The sequence below is a fragment of the Euprymna scolopes genome, chromosome 3 (genome assembly GCF_053919585.1).
Source record: "Euprymna scolopes isolate OS-2025 chromosome 3, ASM5391958v1, whole genome shotgun sequence".
Classification (NCBI taxonomy): Eukaryota; Metazoa; Mollusca; class Cephalopoda; order Sepiida; family Sepiolidae; genus Euprymna; species Euprymna scolopes.
Window position 1 is genome coordinate 124,780,052 of NC_136484.1, and position 15,029 is coordinate 124,795,080.

The following is a 15,029-nucleotide window of genomic DNA, read 5'->3' on the forward strand; positions in this document are numbered from 1 at the left end:
AGAACAGATAATACATTATCTCTTATCCAGAGTAGAATGTAATACACGAGAGAATTCTCCTTCCAGTCTTAAAAAAAGGGTATTTCTGGAAAAACGGTCTTCTGACAACAAAATGGTTCCAATCCCCCCAAAAGATAATACAATAAACAATGATATTACTATCAACGAAACTATGGCTTATATATAAGAAAATTTGTGTGCGATCTTGTTGATTCACATAAGTCTATGTATGGTCTGAGAAAATGCAAAAGTAATGCTGAAAATTTCAGCTGTGGCTAGTCATTTTTTTCCTGTTCTGAGGTATGTTTATGTGCCTTATTACAAGATGCGTCATAATGATGTACAATGATAGACTACGATGAAAATGCATTATAAATCATCATAAAATAGAGAAAGTTAAAACTACATGCAGTAGTCCCTGGTGGGGCCTCTCGATGCCATACTAGTAGTATCTTTTCATGTGCTACAAAAAAAAAAAAAAAATCCTGCCTTTTTCTCTCTTACTTTCCCTCTATCCTGCTCTATCCAAGTATGCCAACCTGCTCCACAAATCCCAAAACCTCAACATGAAATATCTCCAGAAAAAAAACTCGAATAAACCTAAAACCCCATCTTCCAACGTAGACCCCTACTACCAGGTCTCCTTATCCAACATCAGGGGTCTACGTTCCAACCTTCCAGAGGTTGAAACCCAATTACAGGAGACGAAACCGGACATATTCTTTCTAAGCGAAACTGGAATAGGTCTGACCACTTCCCTAGATGAGTTCATAATTAACGGATACTCTAACAGCTAAATTTGACCCCGAAGATCGCCATGGGCATGGAATATGTGCCTACATTAAAGATGGATTCCCGTGTGGCAAGGATATCTCTAGAGAAGATCCTAATTTACCCTATATGTGCTTCCGGGTTGCACTTGCTTACACCACTGTATTTATATTTGCCCTCTATCGGCTCCATAATAGCGGAGTTACTATCTTTAAGAGTATATCTGAGAAAATAGACCAGATCCTGTCTGCACATCCCTCGGCTAACATCCACATCTGTGGTGACTTCAACATCCATAACGTAGAATGGCTGAACCATTCAAATAAGACAGACGATGAGGGGAGGTTTTGTCATGATTTTTCCATTGCTTATGACCTCAGTCAGATTGTTCGCAAACCCAACCGTGTGCCCGATACTATTGGTCAATATGCAAGCCTCCTAGATCTTTTCCTCTCAACTTCCCCTGAGCTATGTTCATGTTCCATTCATTCTCCTCTAGGATCCTCCGACCACTCCGTCGTATCAGTTAAGATAAAAATGAAATGTAATAAGTCCCCAGACGTACCCCTCCACCATACTGTATACAGATACGCTATGGCTGACTGGGATAGCTTCCGTACATTCATATCTGATTTACCTCTGCATTCCATGTTTAAAAAGGATGTGCCCTCTATAGTATCAGATCTGACCGAATGGTTAATTATAGGCATAGACCGATTCATACCATCTAAAAAATTCCAACAAAAACCTTACAGCCAACCATGGTTCTCCCCAGAATGTGCTGTTGCCATCGCGCACAGAAATCACTTTTTCCATAACTACCAACGTAATAGATGCACTGAGACTAAAGCTGCTTTCAGGAACGCCAGCAACCACTGTAAAAGAATAATAAATGCAAGAGAGCTATACGCCCAGTCTGTTAAATCCAAAGTAGCTGATCAGCGGCTTGGTTCCCACCAGTTTTGGCAAATAACAAATAGGATCCTGAACAGAAGTGTGCATTCTATCCCAACCATTATCAATGGACCAGAGGTCATCTCGTCAGCATCAGACAAGGCCAGACTATTTGCAAAGAACTTTGCAGCTAATTCTACTCTATGCGACAAAGGCCATCAACTCACCATATTTCCTCCTATAACACAGAACACGCTAGGTAACATACAAATATCTGTGCATGAGGTCGCCAAGCTAATCAAGAACCTTGATTCCAGTAAAGCAACTGGCCATGACGGCATCCCAATTATAGTGTTAAAAAAAGCTTCAACCAGAACTTGCTCCCATACTTACGAAACTGTTTAAGTGTTATCTTAAGTGCTTTCCGACTCCCTGGAAAACCTCATCAGTATGCCCTGTATTTAAGAATTCAGGTGATAAGGCATCTCCCTCTCAGTACAGACCAATAAGTCTGTGTGTTATGAGTAAGTTGCTGGAATCCATATTAAATAGAGAAATAATCAACCACCTCAGCAGAAATAACCTTCTTAGTGACACGCAATATGGTTTCCGTTCTGCAAGATCTACCGCAGATATGCTAACGGTTATATCTCACAGGATTAGTGAATCTCTTGACAAAGGTTTCCTTTTTAGGGCAATTGCTCTTGACATATCAAAGGCCTTCGACAAGGTATGGCATAAGGGCCTACTACACAAGATTTCCAGCTACGGTATAACTGGAAATGTTTTCTCAATCATTAAATCATTTCTCTCTGAGAGGCTCATAAGAGTAGTGGTCGATGGACAAAAATCAGAGGCCTGCAGTATTAATGCTGGAGTCCCTCAAGGGTCAATCCTGGGCCCAACTCTCTTCCTGATCTACATCAATGATCTCGCTAAACACATACTTAAATCATTCATTGACATCTATGCTGATGACACGACCATCTACGGCAACACATCAAAGGCTGTAAATGACAAAGTTCCGATTCTCTCTCCTCTGATCTCGAGCGCGTGGTTCAGTGGGGAAGACGTGGCTGGTTATCTTTAATGCATCTAAAACCAAACTCCTATCTTTGCATCAACGCTCTGATCCCCATCTGGCATCAATTGAAAGGGATGGCTCTCGTCTAGGAGAAGCCCCATGTTTTGACAAGCTTCTGGGTTTGTCCTTTATTCCTGATCTGAAATGGAACACGTACATCAAGTCTGTTGCCAAGGTCGCTGGAAAGATGGTGGGATCCTTCTATCGCTCCAGAAGATATCTCACTACTGATGCAGTTCTCTATCTATATAAAAGCCAAGTACGTCCAAGGATGGAATACTGCTGCCATATCTGGGCAGGAGCTGCTAAAAACAGCCTATCCTGCCTTGACAGAATACAAAATAGACTTTGTGGCTTAGTGGGGGATGCCCTTTTCTCTACCCTGCAACCCCTCTCCCACAGAAGAGACGTTGCGAGCCTATCCTTGTTTTATCGTTATTTCCATGGCAGGTGCTCGTCTGAACTCCAATCTCTGGTCACCCCTCGCCAATCCTTCACGAAAAACACCAGTCTAGCTGAATCCACTGTGAAAAATTTCCCCCACTCTTTATTTGTGCCTAAATCAAAACGTAGATTCCATGAACAAAGCTTCTTTCTTAGAACTGCACGCCTGTAGAACTGTTCCGTCTGCCTGCTTCCCACTGGACTACAACTTGGATGTCTTCAAGTCCAACGTTAACAAATTCCTAATGAACTGCCCTCTTAAGTAAACACTTCATTAAATCTCCACACCAACGTACTGTACTTGCAATAACCCTTATCCCTGAGTGGCTTCCGGGCCTTGATAAGTGGTGACCTCCGTGTAAAAAAAAAAAATAAAAATAAAGTGAAAAAACAAGGAATAAATTATTTTGCACAATAAAAGCAACAGAGTAAAATGTCTAAATATAATAGTGTAGCTTTGGTTGACAATATCATTTTTTGAGTCTTTGACATGACTCCACTTAAGATTGAACTTCAGTCTTCTGGAATATTAACTATTTTGCCAAATGGGTTGCTTGTAACTAACTTAAAATTAAACAAACAAACTTATTGAAATGGAAGAAAATGGATTTGATAAGCACCAACCAAAAAAGGATATCTTTTGTCTTAACACTGATTTTTTAAAATTTTACTTCCGATTTTATTGCTTACGATAAATTAAAAAAAAAAAAAAAATTCTATTCAACAGATTTTTTTAAAAACAATTTTTGCATAACTTCAATTGTTTTGTTTTCTCTCTAATTTACACAAAGACCACAATTTATTTTATATATAAATTTCTTAAAACAAAAGGAATAGTCATAGAGAAAATCAAATAGAGAAAACACATTTAAGTAACAGGTTCCTGATGAGCCGTCCCCTTCAATTCAATTTACCCAATTTCCACTACTAAAGATTACATTTTACTATTGACCACTGTACACTCATTAACTATTATCCTCGAGCGGCCTCCAGGCTTTGTAAAAAAGTTACACTTGAACATTGTAAGATAATTTGAATTACCTCCCTTTGATTGTTAAAGCTTCTTTCTCTTACTGAACTCTTCTTAGAAAAAAGGCAACAAAAAAAAAAGATACATTATTGAGATCCACGAGGCGGACATGTTCATCCATTCAATTATACAAAACATCTGTTATTGATAAGAGATTGGAGGAAATAAGAGTGAAACAACACTGATAAAATCTGCAGTCAAGTCATGCAGTATTTGTGAAAAAGAAAGAAAATATCCACCAGAACCACTACAACCAACCAAGTTGCCTGATTTCCCTTGGCAAAAAGTTGCAATGGATTTATTTGAATTGAATGGCCACAAATACCTGATAGTCATAGACTATTATTCAAGATGGATAAAAATATCTTATCTAGAAAATAACCTTGCTGATCATATCGTAAACCACTGCAAATCCATATTTGCTAAGTATAGTATACCTGAAATGGTAATAGACTTTTTGGAGTTTGCTAAAGTCTATGGCTTTATTCATCTCACTAGCATCCCACATCATCCACAAGGTAATGGTGAAGAAGAACGTGCTGTCCAGACAGTTAAAAATCTTTTTAAAAAGTCAAGCGATCCTTACATTGCTTTACTTAATTAGTGCACTACTCCACTACAGCATGGCCAAAGTCCTGCAAAATTGTTGATGAATAGGAAACTCGGGACTCGCATTCCAGCACTCCCCCACCAAAATGAATTTTTCAACATTTTGTTGATAATTTTCAAAGAAGCAGATGTTCAGATCAAAAGGAAACAAAAGACATATTTTGACAAACGTCATAGAACTAGAGAACAAACTCCCCTTACCCAAGGACAGGCAGTTTGATTGAAAACACCTAAAACGAGCCCAGCCAAAGTGGTAGATACTGTTACTCCAAGATCAGGCCTGGTTGAGACTGATTCAGGATTGTTTTGTAGAAATAGAATCCATCTTCGGAAAAGAAATAAGCAAATCAAGTTTCCTCAAATAGCTATACTGACAGAATTGTCTATCTTACCAAACACATCTTATGGAACAAACTGACCTGACAGATCTGCAGTCAACTCTACACCAGGATATCCAACCTTTTTAATTCAGAAAGTCTTAAAGTAAAATATACAAAGAGTGGTAGAAAAGTTCACCACCGAAGAAACTTCCACTATGAATTTGGAACTTGAATGAGGGATGCAAAATAATTTGAATTACCTCCCTTTGACTGTTAAACCTTCTCTTACTGAACTCTTCTTAGAAAAAAAGCAGAAAAAGATACATCATTGAGATCCATGAGGTCTGTAAGAGTCGGTCAATAAATTATGTTATTCATTTTATATTTCCCCTTTAGTCTGTTTTTATTATAACAAATCTTTCAAAATATTACAAACATGACAGATATTTCAGACACTTGTGCCATATACTCATGTTATATTGTATGCTTCTCTACTCTCACTGTGGCTTAAATAGACAATGATTTTTAGGTCTTCTGTTTGGAGAGACGCCAGAAAGAGACTGAATTCTCTCTTGCCGGAAGTCATGATTTTTGTTCAACGTCAAGTAACTCTACATCGACTCGATTAAATCCACTTGATCCTTTAAATGAACCAATTTCCAAAGAGTGTACGACTACTGGACAACTAGAGCCAAAAATCGGTCTGTTTTAAAAAAATAAAAATAAAGCTCATTGTATAGCTCATGTGTAAAAAAAAAAAAAAAAAAAAAAAAAAAAAGCCAACATACAGTGTAAGAGACTTTGTATCTTATATCCGGCTCGAATTTGGGACCAGAGAAAATCTATCATCCGTTTTTCTTATATTCGGGTCTCTTATATCTGGGTTACAGATATAAGACATTAAACCTTGCCAACATCATATACTGCCGTCCATATACTAAGTAAATCGTTTTCTTAATTATGAAAATGCATTCATATTAATTAAAACCAAAAGTTAGGCAAGATAAAATAAGGTTAGAAATGTAGTTTAGTAAAATATTAGTAACAATGTTAATATCAAATATGTTAAGCATTAAAAAGCAATAGTTTTAATATTAAATTTTATAGAAAAAAAAGGCAATTAGAATCTTGATTAGTAACTATAATTCATTTAGTGATTGTTATAGAGTCAACAGATCGATTTTTTTTTTTTAAATATGTGGTTTTAAGTAAAAACAACAGTACTTAATTTTCATATAAAAAATATTAATAGATCCAAAGATTACAAAAATTCATCAAATAGAATAACTTCTATTGTAGTTTTAGTAAACAAAAAGTATCACTATAGTCTAAAACAGTACGTCAGCCATTAAAGTGGCGAAGAGAGACAAGTATGTCCTCTGTATTTACAATTTTCAAGGTGTTAACATCTAGGGAAAATACAATTTCCCCCAATTTTCCGTAAAAATTATTTTTAACTTTAATTTTCTATTTGATGAATTTTCGTAATTTTTTAATCTTTTACTATTTTCGACATGACAATTAAGTACTGTTTTTGCTTAAAAGCACATAATTAAAATATCGATTTGTCGACTATCTTAACAAGCATCTTTTATTTATTAATACTGAATGCGGTCAAATCGATCTTTTTTCATCAGTTTTTGTAATGCCACTATTGATACATAACTGGAGGTTTTACTTTTTATGCCCATCGGTCCATCAACTGCTGCTGATTCTCTAATGCCCTTGAAATGAAAGCATGTCGATCAGTTTTGTCAATCTTCTTGGACAAACGTTAATTTCGACAATGAAATGTATATACATATATATATTTCCCTAGTATCTAACCGAGAACAGTACTAATTAAATATGAGTCAGTCTTATTAACTTTCTCCCTTCAGACTTTAATAAATATCTAAAATAAAATTAGTCTGAACAGGTTTTCTTTATGTTAGTAATATTTCGGGGGGGGGGGACTTTGTGGAATTAAACTATTTTTTAGACTTAACAGATGAAATTTGGAGAGAAAAAAAATGTCCTATTTTTTTTTCTTTTTAGACTTTAACACAGATCAAACTTGGAGTGAAAAAACAAAAATGTCCCATTAGGTGTGAAGAAAAATTGAAAAATGTTCACCATATTTGAGATACAAGCGAGAAAAAAAAAATCAATGTAAATCGAATGATAATGAAAAATAAAAATATCAAAAGATTTCCCCAAAATCGAGAATCGAAGGAACCTTCAGAACTACAGGCTTAAATACTTTGGCAAAGTTCATATTTGGATTCCATATAATCTTTACGATTGGACTGAAAATTGACTAAATCCAATTTGCTTTTGTTTCATCTGAAATTGTATTGTTTTTCTGAAGGCATATCAGCTAGCAAGAAAAAATAGTTCTTACCTACTTCTTTGTTACTGCTCAAGTCTATAGACTACAATAAGATTACAATTAAAATTAACATTTTACTTTATAGGTATTTCCAAGACAAATTTATGGAAAATCTAATAGTGTAGTGAATAAAGGGCAATCAGTAATTCCCTCACTGAGCAACATCCAGAAGGTTGCATGCACCGTAATGGAGAAGGCAGAACTGCTTGCCTAGCGATTCACCTCCAACTCCACCTTAGAGCCAACAAACAACTCCCTCCCAAATTTCCCTATACAGATTGAAGCCACATTAGAGGATGTAAAAATCACCCCTTCTCATGTCTGCGATATTATAAAAAACTTAGACACCTCAAAGGCGTGTGAGCCTGGTCTCATCCCTGCTATATTAATTAAGAAATGTTCAGCCAAGCTAGTCCTCATACTTTCCAAGCTCTACAATAAGTGTCTTGCTGAATCTTGCTTCCCTAAGGAGATGGAAGATGGCTTCTGTGGTACCAGTGTACAAGAGTTCTGGTGAAAAAACAGACCCTCTCAATTATCGCCCCATTAGTCTCCTTCCACTTCGCTAAAATCTTTGAGACTAATTAATCAAACATTTGTTCACCACCTCGTAAAAGCAAATCTCTCTGACAAACAGTAAGGATTTAGGCAATGTCGTTCTACTGCAGATATTTTAACAGGCATCTCTGAACGTATTTACCATGTACTGGATAAGGCAGGCAAAGCTAGGGCTGTAGCCCTTGATATATCCAAGTCCTTTGACAAAATCTGGCATAAAGGGCTGCTAATGAAAATTAAATCATACGGTATAACTAGATGTATAATAAATATAATTAGATCCTTCTTAGACAAAAGAAGCATACAGGTTGTCATTGATGGACGTACATCTAAGTAGGAGTGTCTCAAGGGTCGATCCTTGGACCATTATTATTCCTGATATTCATAAACGACCTCCCTGATAATATTGTCCGAGATGGGTATATTTGCTGATGATACAACACTATAATATGCACAAGGGAAGAACAAATGTACATAAATCCAAGATAATGGCAGAATCGTTAGAAAATGACCTCCAGACTATAGTGGAATGGGGCTACAAATGGATGGTAACATTTAATGCTAGTAAAACTAAGCTGCTCTCCTTTAACAATTACAAGATGCCTCTGCAACCTCCTATATCCATGACAAATAGCACCCTACCTGAGAATTCCACTTTCAAACTGCTCAGCCTAACATTTGCAGGCAATATGAACTGGAACAAATACATAGGGGACATTGCAAAGGCTGCTGCAAAGAAGGTGGGTTCCCTCTATTGAGCTAGAAGACTATTCACACCCGAGAGTATTCTGTACCTTTACAAGGCCACCATTCGTCCATGCATGGAGTATTGTTGCCACATCTGGGCTGGTGCATCTACCACTAGTCTCTCCCTCTTAGATAAAGTCCAAAAAAGAGTTGTCAATCTAATCGGTCCCTATTTATCAACTAAGCTCCAGCCCCTGTCTCATCACTGCAATGTTGCATCACTGTGCCTGTTTTACGAATATTTTAATGGAATGTGTTCTGATGAACTTGTTGCACTTGTGCCTCCTCGACATACATATCCCTGACAAACCCGCTTAGCAGTAAAATCTCACCCCTTCACTGTTGATGTCCTTAAACGCCAGAAAGATTTCTATTCTAATAGTTTCTTCCCTCAAACAGCTAGACCTTGGAATTTCCTTCCTGCTGCCTGCTTCCCTGATTGTACTGATATGCAGACGTTTAAATGCAACAAACAAATATCTTGTTAATCTTTCCTAGACATGGCCCATCCAAGTGGCTTTGTTAGGGGTGAACACGAGTAAAAAAAAAAAAAAAAAAAAAAAAAAAAAAAGGATTAAAATGTTAACAAAACTATATACTAAATGAAGCATCTTTCAGATAATATCGCAAGTCTTAGTCAACAGGCTGGCATGATGATGTGCAATTGTTGGACCGATGGTTATAAAAAGTGATATCATTAGCTTTGTATAATTTTAAACTATTTCTGATAAAATCTACTGCGAGATTATTTTATATAAAATAAAAATTTTTATGCAAATACTATTTCCCTACAAATTTTCAAAACTTGTTTCGGTCACAGCTATATGGCAACTGGATTTCCTCAATGCTAGCATCTTTTTAGTTCAAGTCCAACTGCCCTATAGCTGTGACCGAAAAATGTTTTGCTAATATATAGCCAAATAATATTTGTATAAATAAACAGCTTAACCTATTAAACAGCTTTATTAGTGAATACTATTAGATAAACATTAAGGGTTATCCAAATTTTTAGCCAATGGATGTAAACATATATATATATTATATATGTGTGCTATAAAATTTGGCAACTATATGCAGGCTAACTATAAGGATTTCTGGTTTCTTTTTTTTTATCAATTTAAATCTAAAACGTATCATACATACTTTTATTTATTATAGTCTAAATTGTTATCATGGCAACAAAAACTGACAATTCCAGAAAGCACTTTTCTCTGTGGTGCAAAAGTCTGAACCAAATGAATTTACAATATAACAATATTCGGTTTATAATAAGCGTTTGAATCGAAATTCAAAAACTTTCTTAGATATATGATCTCTGCACATTTTCTAAGAAAAAAAAAGTTATAAACTAGCGGTCCAGAGTTTTGCACAACCTTGAATATTTTATGGGTAGTCATGAAAATTTTTTATGAAAATTAGAAAAATAAAAGAATCTTCATGATATAATTTCATACAATCTTGTCATCAGCTGAAACGTAATAATTCTGTTTGAAGACAAAATGTAGGCATTAGAAAAAACATGTTAATAAAAATTATCAGGTTATTAGGTTTATTTCCAATGAATAAATGCACAATCTTTTACTTACAATGAGTCTCCGTTTAAAATCCTATATAAAAGAAAAAAAAAATGGTGGATGCTTCTGAATAAAATGAAAAAGAATTATTTAGCTTATTCTGATTGTTGTCTTCATCTTGGATGTTATTCTCACAAACGTTTTAGTCGAAGTAATCCGACCTATTTCAGGTATACCATATCAAATGGAGTCCTTTATTGGACTTATTTTACAATCCACAGATTCGACAAATTAGTCCAAAATTCAAATATAACAAATAAATGTTATCAATGGCAGGATAAGTTACTCTTCTACCTGTCTGGAAACGTTTATTCAGTTTGAAAAAAACATGGTGTCTAACTTTACGGGAGAAAAGAAAAATGGCTGTGACTTGCCTCCTAAATAGTCAAAGTTTGGAAAAAGACTTAAAAATAAGAAATTATACACAATACTGTTAGAAATTCACACAATGTAGGTCACGGTAACATATTGGATAGATTTCCAACAGCATTTTGTTTTATGTTTATTTTTAAGTCATTTTCAAAACTTTGAATATTTAGGAGGCAAGTCGCGACCATTTATCTTGTTGTCATGTAACACTAAATATCGTTTTTCGAACTAAATAAACGTTTTAGAACGAGTAAAACGACTAAAAACTTTTCCAGGTAGGTAGAAAAGTTGTCTTTAAAATTTGTAATATATTTGATTTTTTGACCACTTTTTAGAATCTCTGGATTGTACCCCCCCCCCATTTTTTAATCCATGGATTTGCTCTTGTTTCGCCAGTCATAAGTCTCAATTCCTAACTGTATTACTAATCTATATATCTATAAAAGTGAACGTTTCCCTGTGCAATAACCGCAAATTTTCAGTCTACAGACTCAAAATTTAATATACAGGGTACTGAGATTTGGGAAAATCTTTGTGATCGGTTTTCGGACAGAAATTTGGCTGTTAAGGGGTCAAAGTTCAACGATTTGAGAACTCTACCAAACTCCTCCGCTAATGTTGGATCTAAACACTTGAAATTTTAGATATAGGTTCCTTGGACATGGATCTAAGTTGATAACTTAATTTGAGCCCAAAACAAATGTTAAGGGGTCATAATAAGGGTCAAAGTTAAAAAAATTGACAGCTTTTTTTTTTTGCTCAACATACACCTCCAAACACCCGGGCAACGCCGGACTGAAATGCTAGTATTATCTAAACTGAATACTAAACCTTTAACATCAAGAAAGCTGTTACTTAGAACTGGTTATTACTAACAGCTTGTATCTATTGCTGGTCCATATGAACAATTTTAGTATTACTTTTCGTAGTCTTAAACCTAGTTTTATAGGTGTAATGTTACTACTTATTGCTTTTTTTAAATGGTTTCTATTTTGTATTAAATTTTACACTAGCTTTATTAAGTCAGCTATTGTAAACCAACATATTTGCTGCTTCTTTGAGACCTCTTATTGTTCACCATTTCTCTATAATTCTTACTTTGTTCTATAAAGGATAGATGGTTCTTAGTTTCCCTCCATATGTGGTCAGCCATATTAGACTTTGATATCTTCATGCATTATGGCTTTCCAATGTTCTTCTTGCCTTGCTTTTAATGGATGACATATCTTACCTTTGTGAAGTTTTCAACACTAAGAAAAAAAAAATGGCATACACAGGTCTTGATTATATTTTTAGTAGGAAGCTTGATTTGGATAACATGTTTTTGGAGAGTTGAGTCGTTTTTAAATGCTGTTCTGATGTCATTGATTACATTTTCTGAATTTTCTTCCAGGCACGCCTTTCATATACAGACTATTGAGTTCTCTGGTGTTGGATTCAAATTTCTTCGAGCTGATGTTATGCTACCGGAACAATTGTTTCAATGAAAGGTTCTCTCAGACTATCCCTCTCTTAATATGCATTTGTGTTATTACTAGGGCTATGACAACAGCATATTCTTTTCATTGTTTTGACTCGAGTATATATCTGACACAGCTTAACAACCAAGAACCACGTCACTATAGAAAAGCATGTAAGATATCAACGGATGCACACTCAAGAGTCAAAATAATGAAAAGAATATGCTGTTGTCCAAGCCCTAGTTATTACAACATAAAGCAAAAGCAATATGTAAGTGGCGGACAATTCCTTTATTTACATTATGTGGATAGTGAGAGTTGAAATTGAGATATTGTTGAGGAAAAGTCGACTTTTAATATATAGGTAACATGAACCCCTAAGTAGTGAGAGTTACCAGCACATCTAGGAAGGACAATTTTTCATGTTTCTTGCTAGACCATGTAAACGCCATCTAACCAATACAGTTCACCATGGAAAAAAGGACTAATTGTAGACTGCCCACCATTAAAAATATCTAAAGGGTGGTCAAGAAGTCACTGAGAAATTTTTAACTTTAATATTATTTTTCATGGTATATAATGGAATTTTAACAATGACGAAGACAAGAGATAAAAAATAAAATTATAACAAATAACATCTTTTAAATCCCCAAGAAAATGTTTATATCAACAAACCTGAAATTTACAAGAATTGAAGATAAGCATTAAGAATGGGGTCTGGGAATAAATTGTATTCGAGTGATCTTGCAATTCATCATAGATAATATTTTGGAAATGGCACAAATTTGTGAAGTTGAAAAAGGAAACCATTTAGAAGAGTTAATTTTCCATAATTTCTTTCTCATTTTTATCCTTTTTTGCAAAAAATAAGTAAAAATAAAACTCTCCATTATCTTGATCATTAAATTAAAATTCCATTAAGATACCATCAAAAATAAAGAATATAATGTAAAAATGTTAGTGATCACTCATGACCTTTTTAGCTATATATATATAAGTAGTAGCAACACATCTAAACAAAGCATAGTTTGAAAGGTCCTAAAATTAATACTAGAGTTGTCCATATGGACCCATGGGATAACAGATAAAGTGCTAATACTATCAATATTAAGTTTGGAGATTGAAAGTTCAATCCTTGGTACAGACAATTAAGACTTACTTGAGGGTTCAATCTGTCGTGGTTAATACAGGTCTACTCTCGTGGAATTAATAAATACATATTCCAAAGTATTTACTTATTTACAGACTGTTATCCTCATCTTCATAGTTGTTTTCCCACGTTTCGATCAATTCATCTTCTGTTCCTCTTCAGGTGATTAACCGCAATGGGATAGGAATGCCGACTCTTGTAACTGTTCCCAGTAATTACTGCCTTCCATAGTTGTTGTTTCTCAACGTTTTGGCCAATTAAACCTCTGGCCTGCTTTAAATCTTCAGACAATGCTCCACTGGGACCGTAGAGATTCAATGCCTTTATCCATGTCGCGGTTAATCACCCAAAGAAGGCCAGAGGATGAGTTGGCTGAAACGTGGTGAAACAACAATAATTATGAAGATGAGGATAAGTCTGCAACTAAATAAATACAAGTTATTCATCTCAAAGGTTTCCAATAAAAACAATATATAACATATTCCAAAGGTCAACAATATGCATCAGATGTAAGGTCAGAGATTACATCGGTTGAAGTGTGAAAAGAAAAGAAACTCAAAATGAGAACAGTAGTTCGAATAATCCAAATTACTAATCCTCATCTCCAAAGTTCTGAAACACCAAAATCTTAGCTGTACTGAAAAACAAAATACTTACTGCTATTCTGACTTCTTCTTGAAGGATGATATCCCCTACCACCTGAAAAATTGAAAAGAAAAATTGTATCAATTATTTAAATATTTATTATATGATGCATTTTAATGTTTGCGAAAGATGATTCGTGGTTTCACTTGTGACAGTCATAATTGTCATTTTTGTTGGTTTAGTTATTAGTTAAAGAGAAAGCGAGAAATGCTTCTGCCTTGTGTCTTCAGCTGGAGACACACAAAGTAGAGGAGTAGAGAAAGCTGGAGACACACATCGTGAAAGGGCGGAGGGGGGGGGGTCGAGAAAGCTGGAGCCGCACATGGTGAAAGGGCGGGGGGGGGGTGACGGGCAATAAAGCTGGAGACGCATATGGTGAAAAGGGGGCAATAAAGCTGGGGACACACATGGTGAAAGGGGGTGAGAAAGAACATGGATGACAAAACTGCTCTTCAGTATGTTCCATAATAAAAGATGGAATAAAAAAAATTCTACTATGTTATATATCACATGATTAAAGTAACTGAAACCATTGGTAGATGATATCAAATAAAGTAAAAAAATAACTGAAAACAAGTGAAGCATAGATGGTCCCCTGTGAGTGCATAGTGAATGAGGCATTAAAAAAAAAAAAAAATGACTAAGTTCAGCATTTGCCCCAACCCCCATTTAGCCCCAAAAGTCCCCAGGGGACATCAAATCCTGCTGAAAATGAACAAACGGTACAGTTTTAGGCCTTAACCTATGTAAATTTGGGTTCTGCACCATGCAAAAAAAAAAAAAAAAAAAAAAAAAAAAAAAGATTAAGTTCATCACTTGCCACTCCCTCCCCCATTTAGTCCCCAAAGTCCCCAAGGCCTTAAATTTAAATTTGAGTTCAGCACCTTGCAAAACTGCTAAAAGTGACATACAGAAAATTTTGGTAAAATAGTTCCAAAAATGGAGTGTTTTTTTATTAGCCTTAAAAGAGCCCCTGGGACACACCCAAGAGTTACTGTGAAGT

At 35.3% G+C, this 15,029-nt stretch overlaps 1 protein-coding gene across 26 annotated transcripts in view; it reads right to left on the bottom strand.

The window, feature by feature from the left end:
- The window catches only part of LOC145258350 (cGMP-dependent 3',5'-cyclic phosphodiesterase-like), an 889,144-nt gene that overhangs the window by 157,456 nt on the left and 716,659 nt on the right, over window positions 1–15,029 (bottom strand). For 18 of the 26 annotated variants that reach the window (XM_080116601.1, XM_080116602.1, XM_080116597.1 and 15 more), the window contains 2 exons: window positions 14,039–14,080; window positions 10,415–10,435 (listed from right to left, as the gene is read on the bottom strand). In XM_080116601.1, the coding sequence (XP_079972727.1) occupies window positions 10,415–10,435; window positions 14,039–14,080 (63 nt within the window). The remainder of the gene's footprint in view (window positions 1–10,414; window positions 10,436–14,038; window positions 14,081–15,029) is intronic. The other 8 variants (XM_080116605.1, XM_080116606.1, XM_080116604.1 and 5 more) reach the window with 1 other exon arrangement.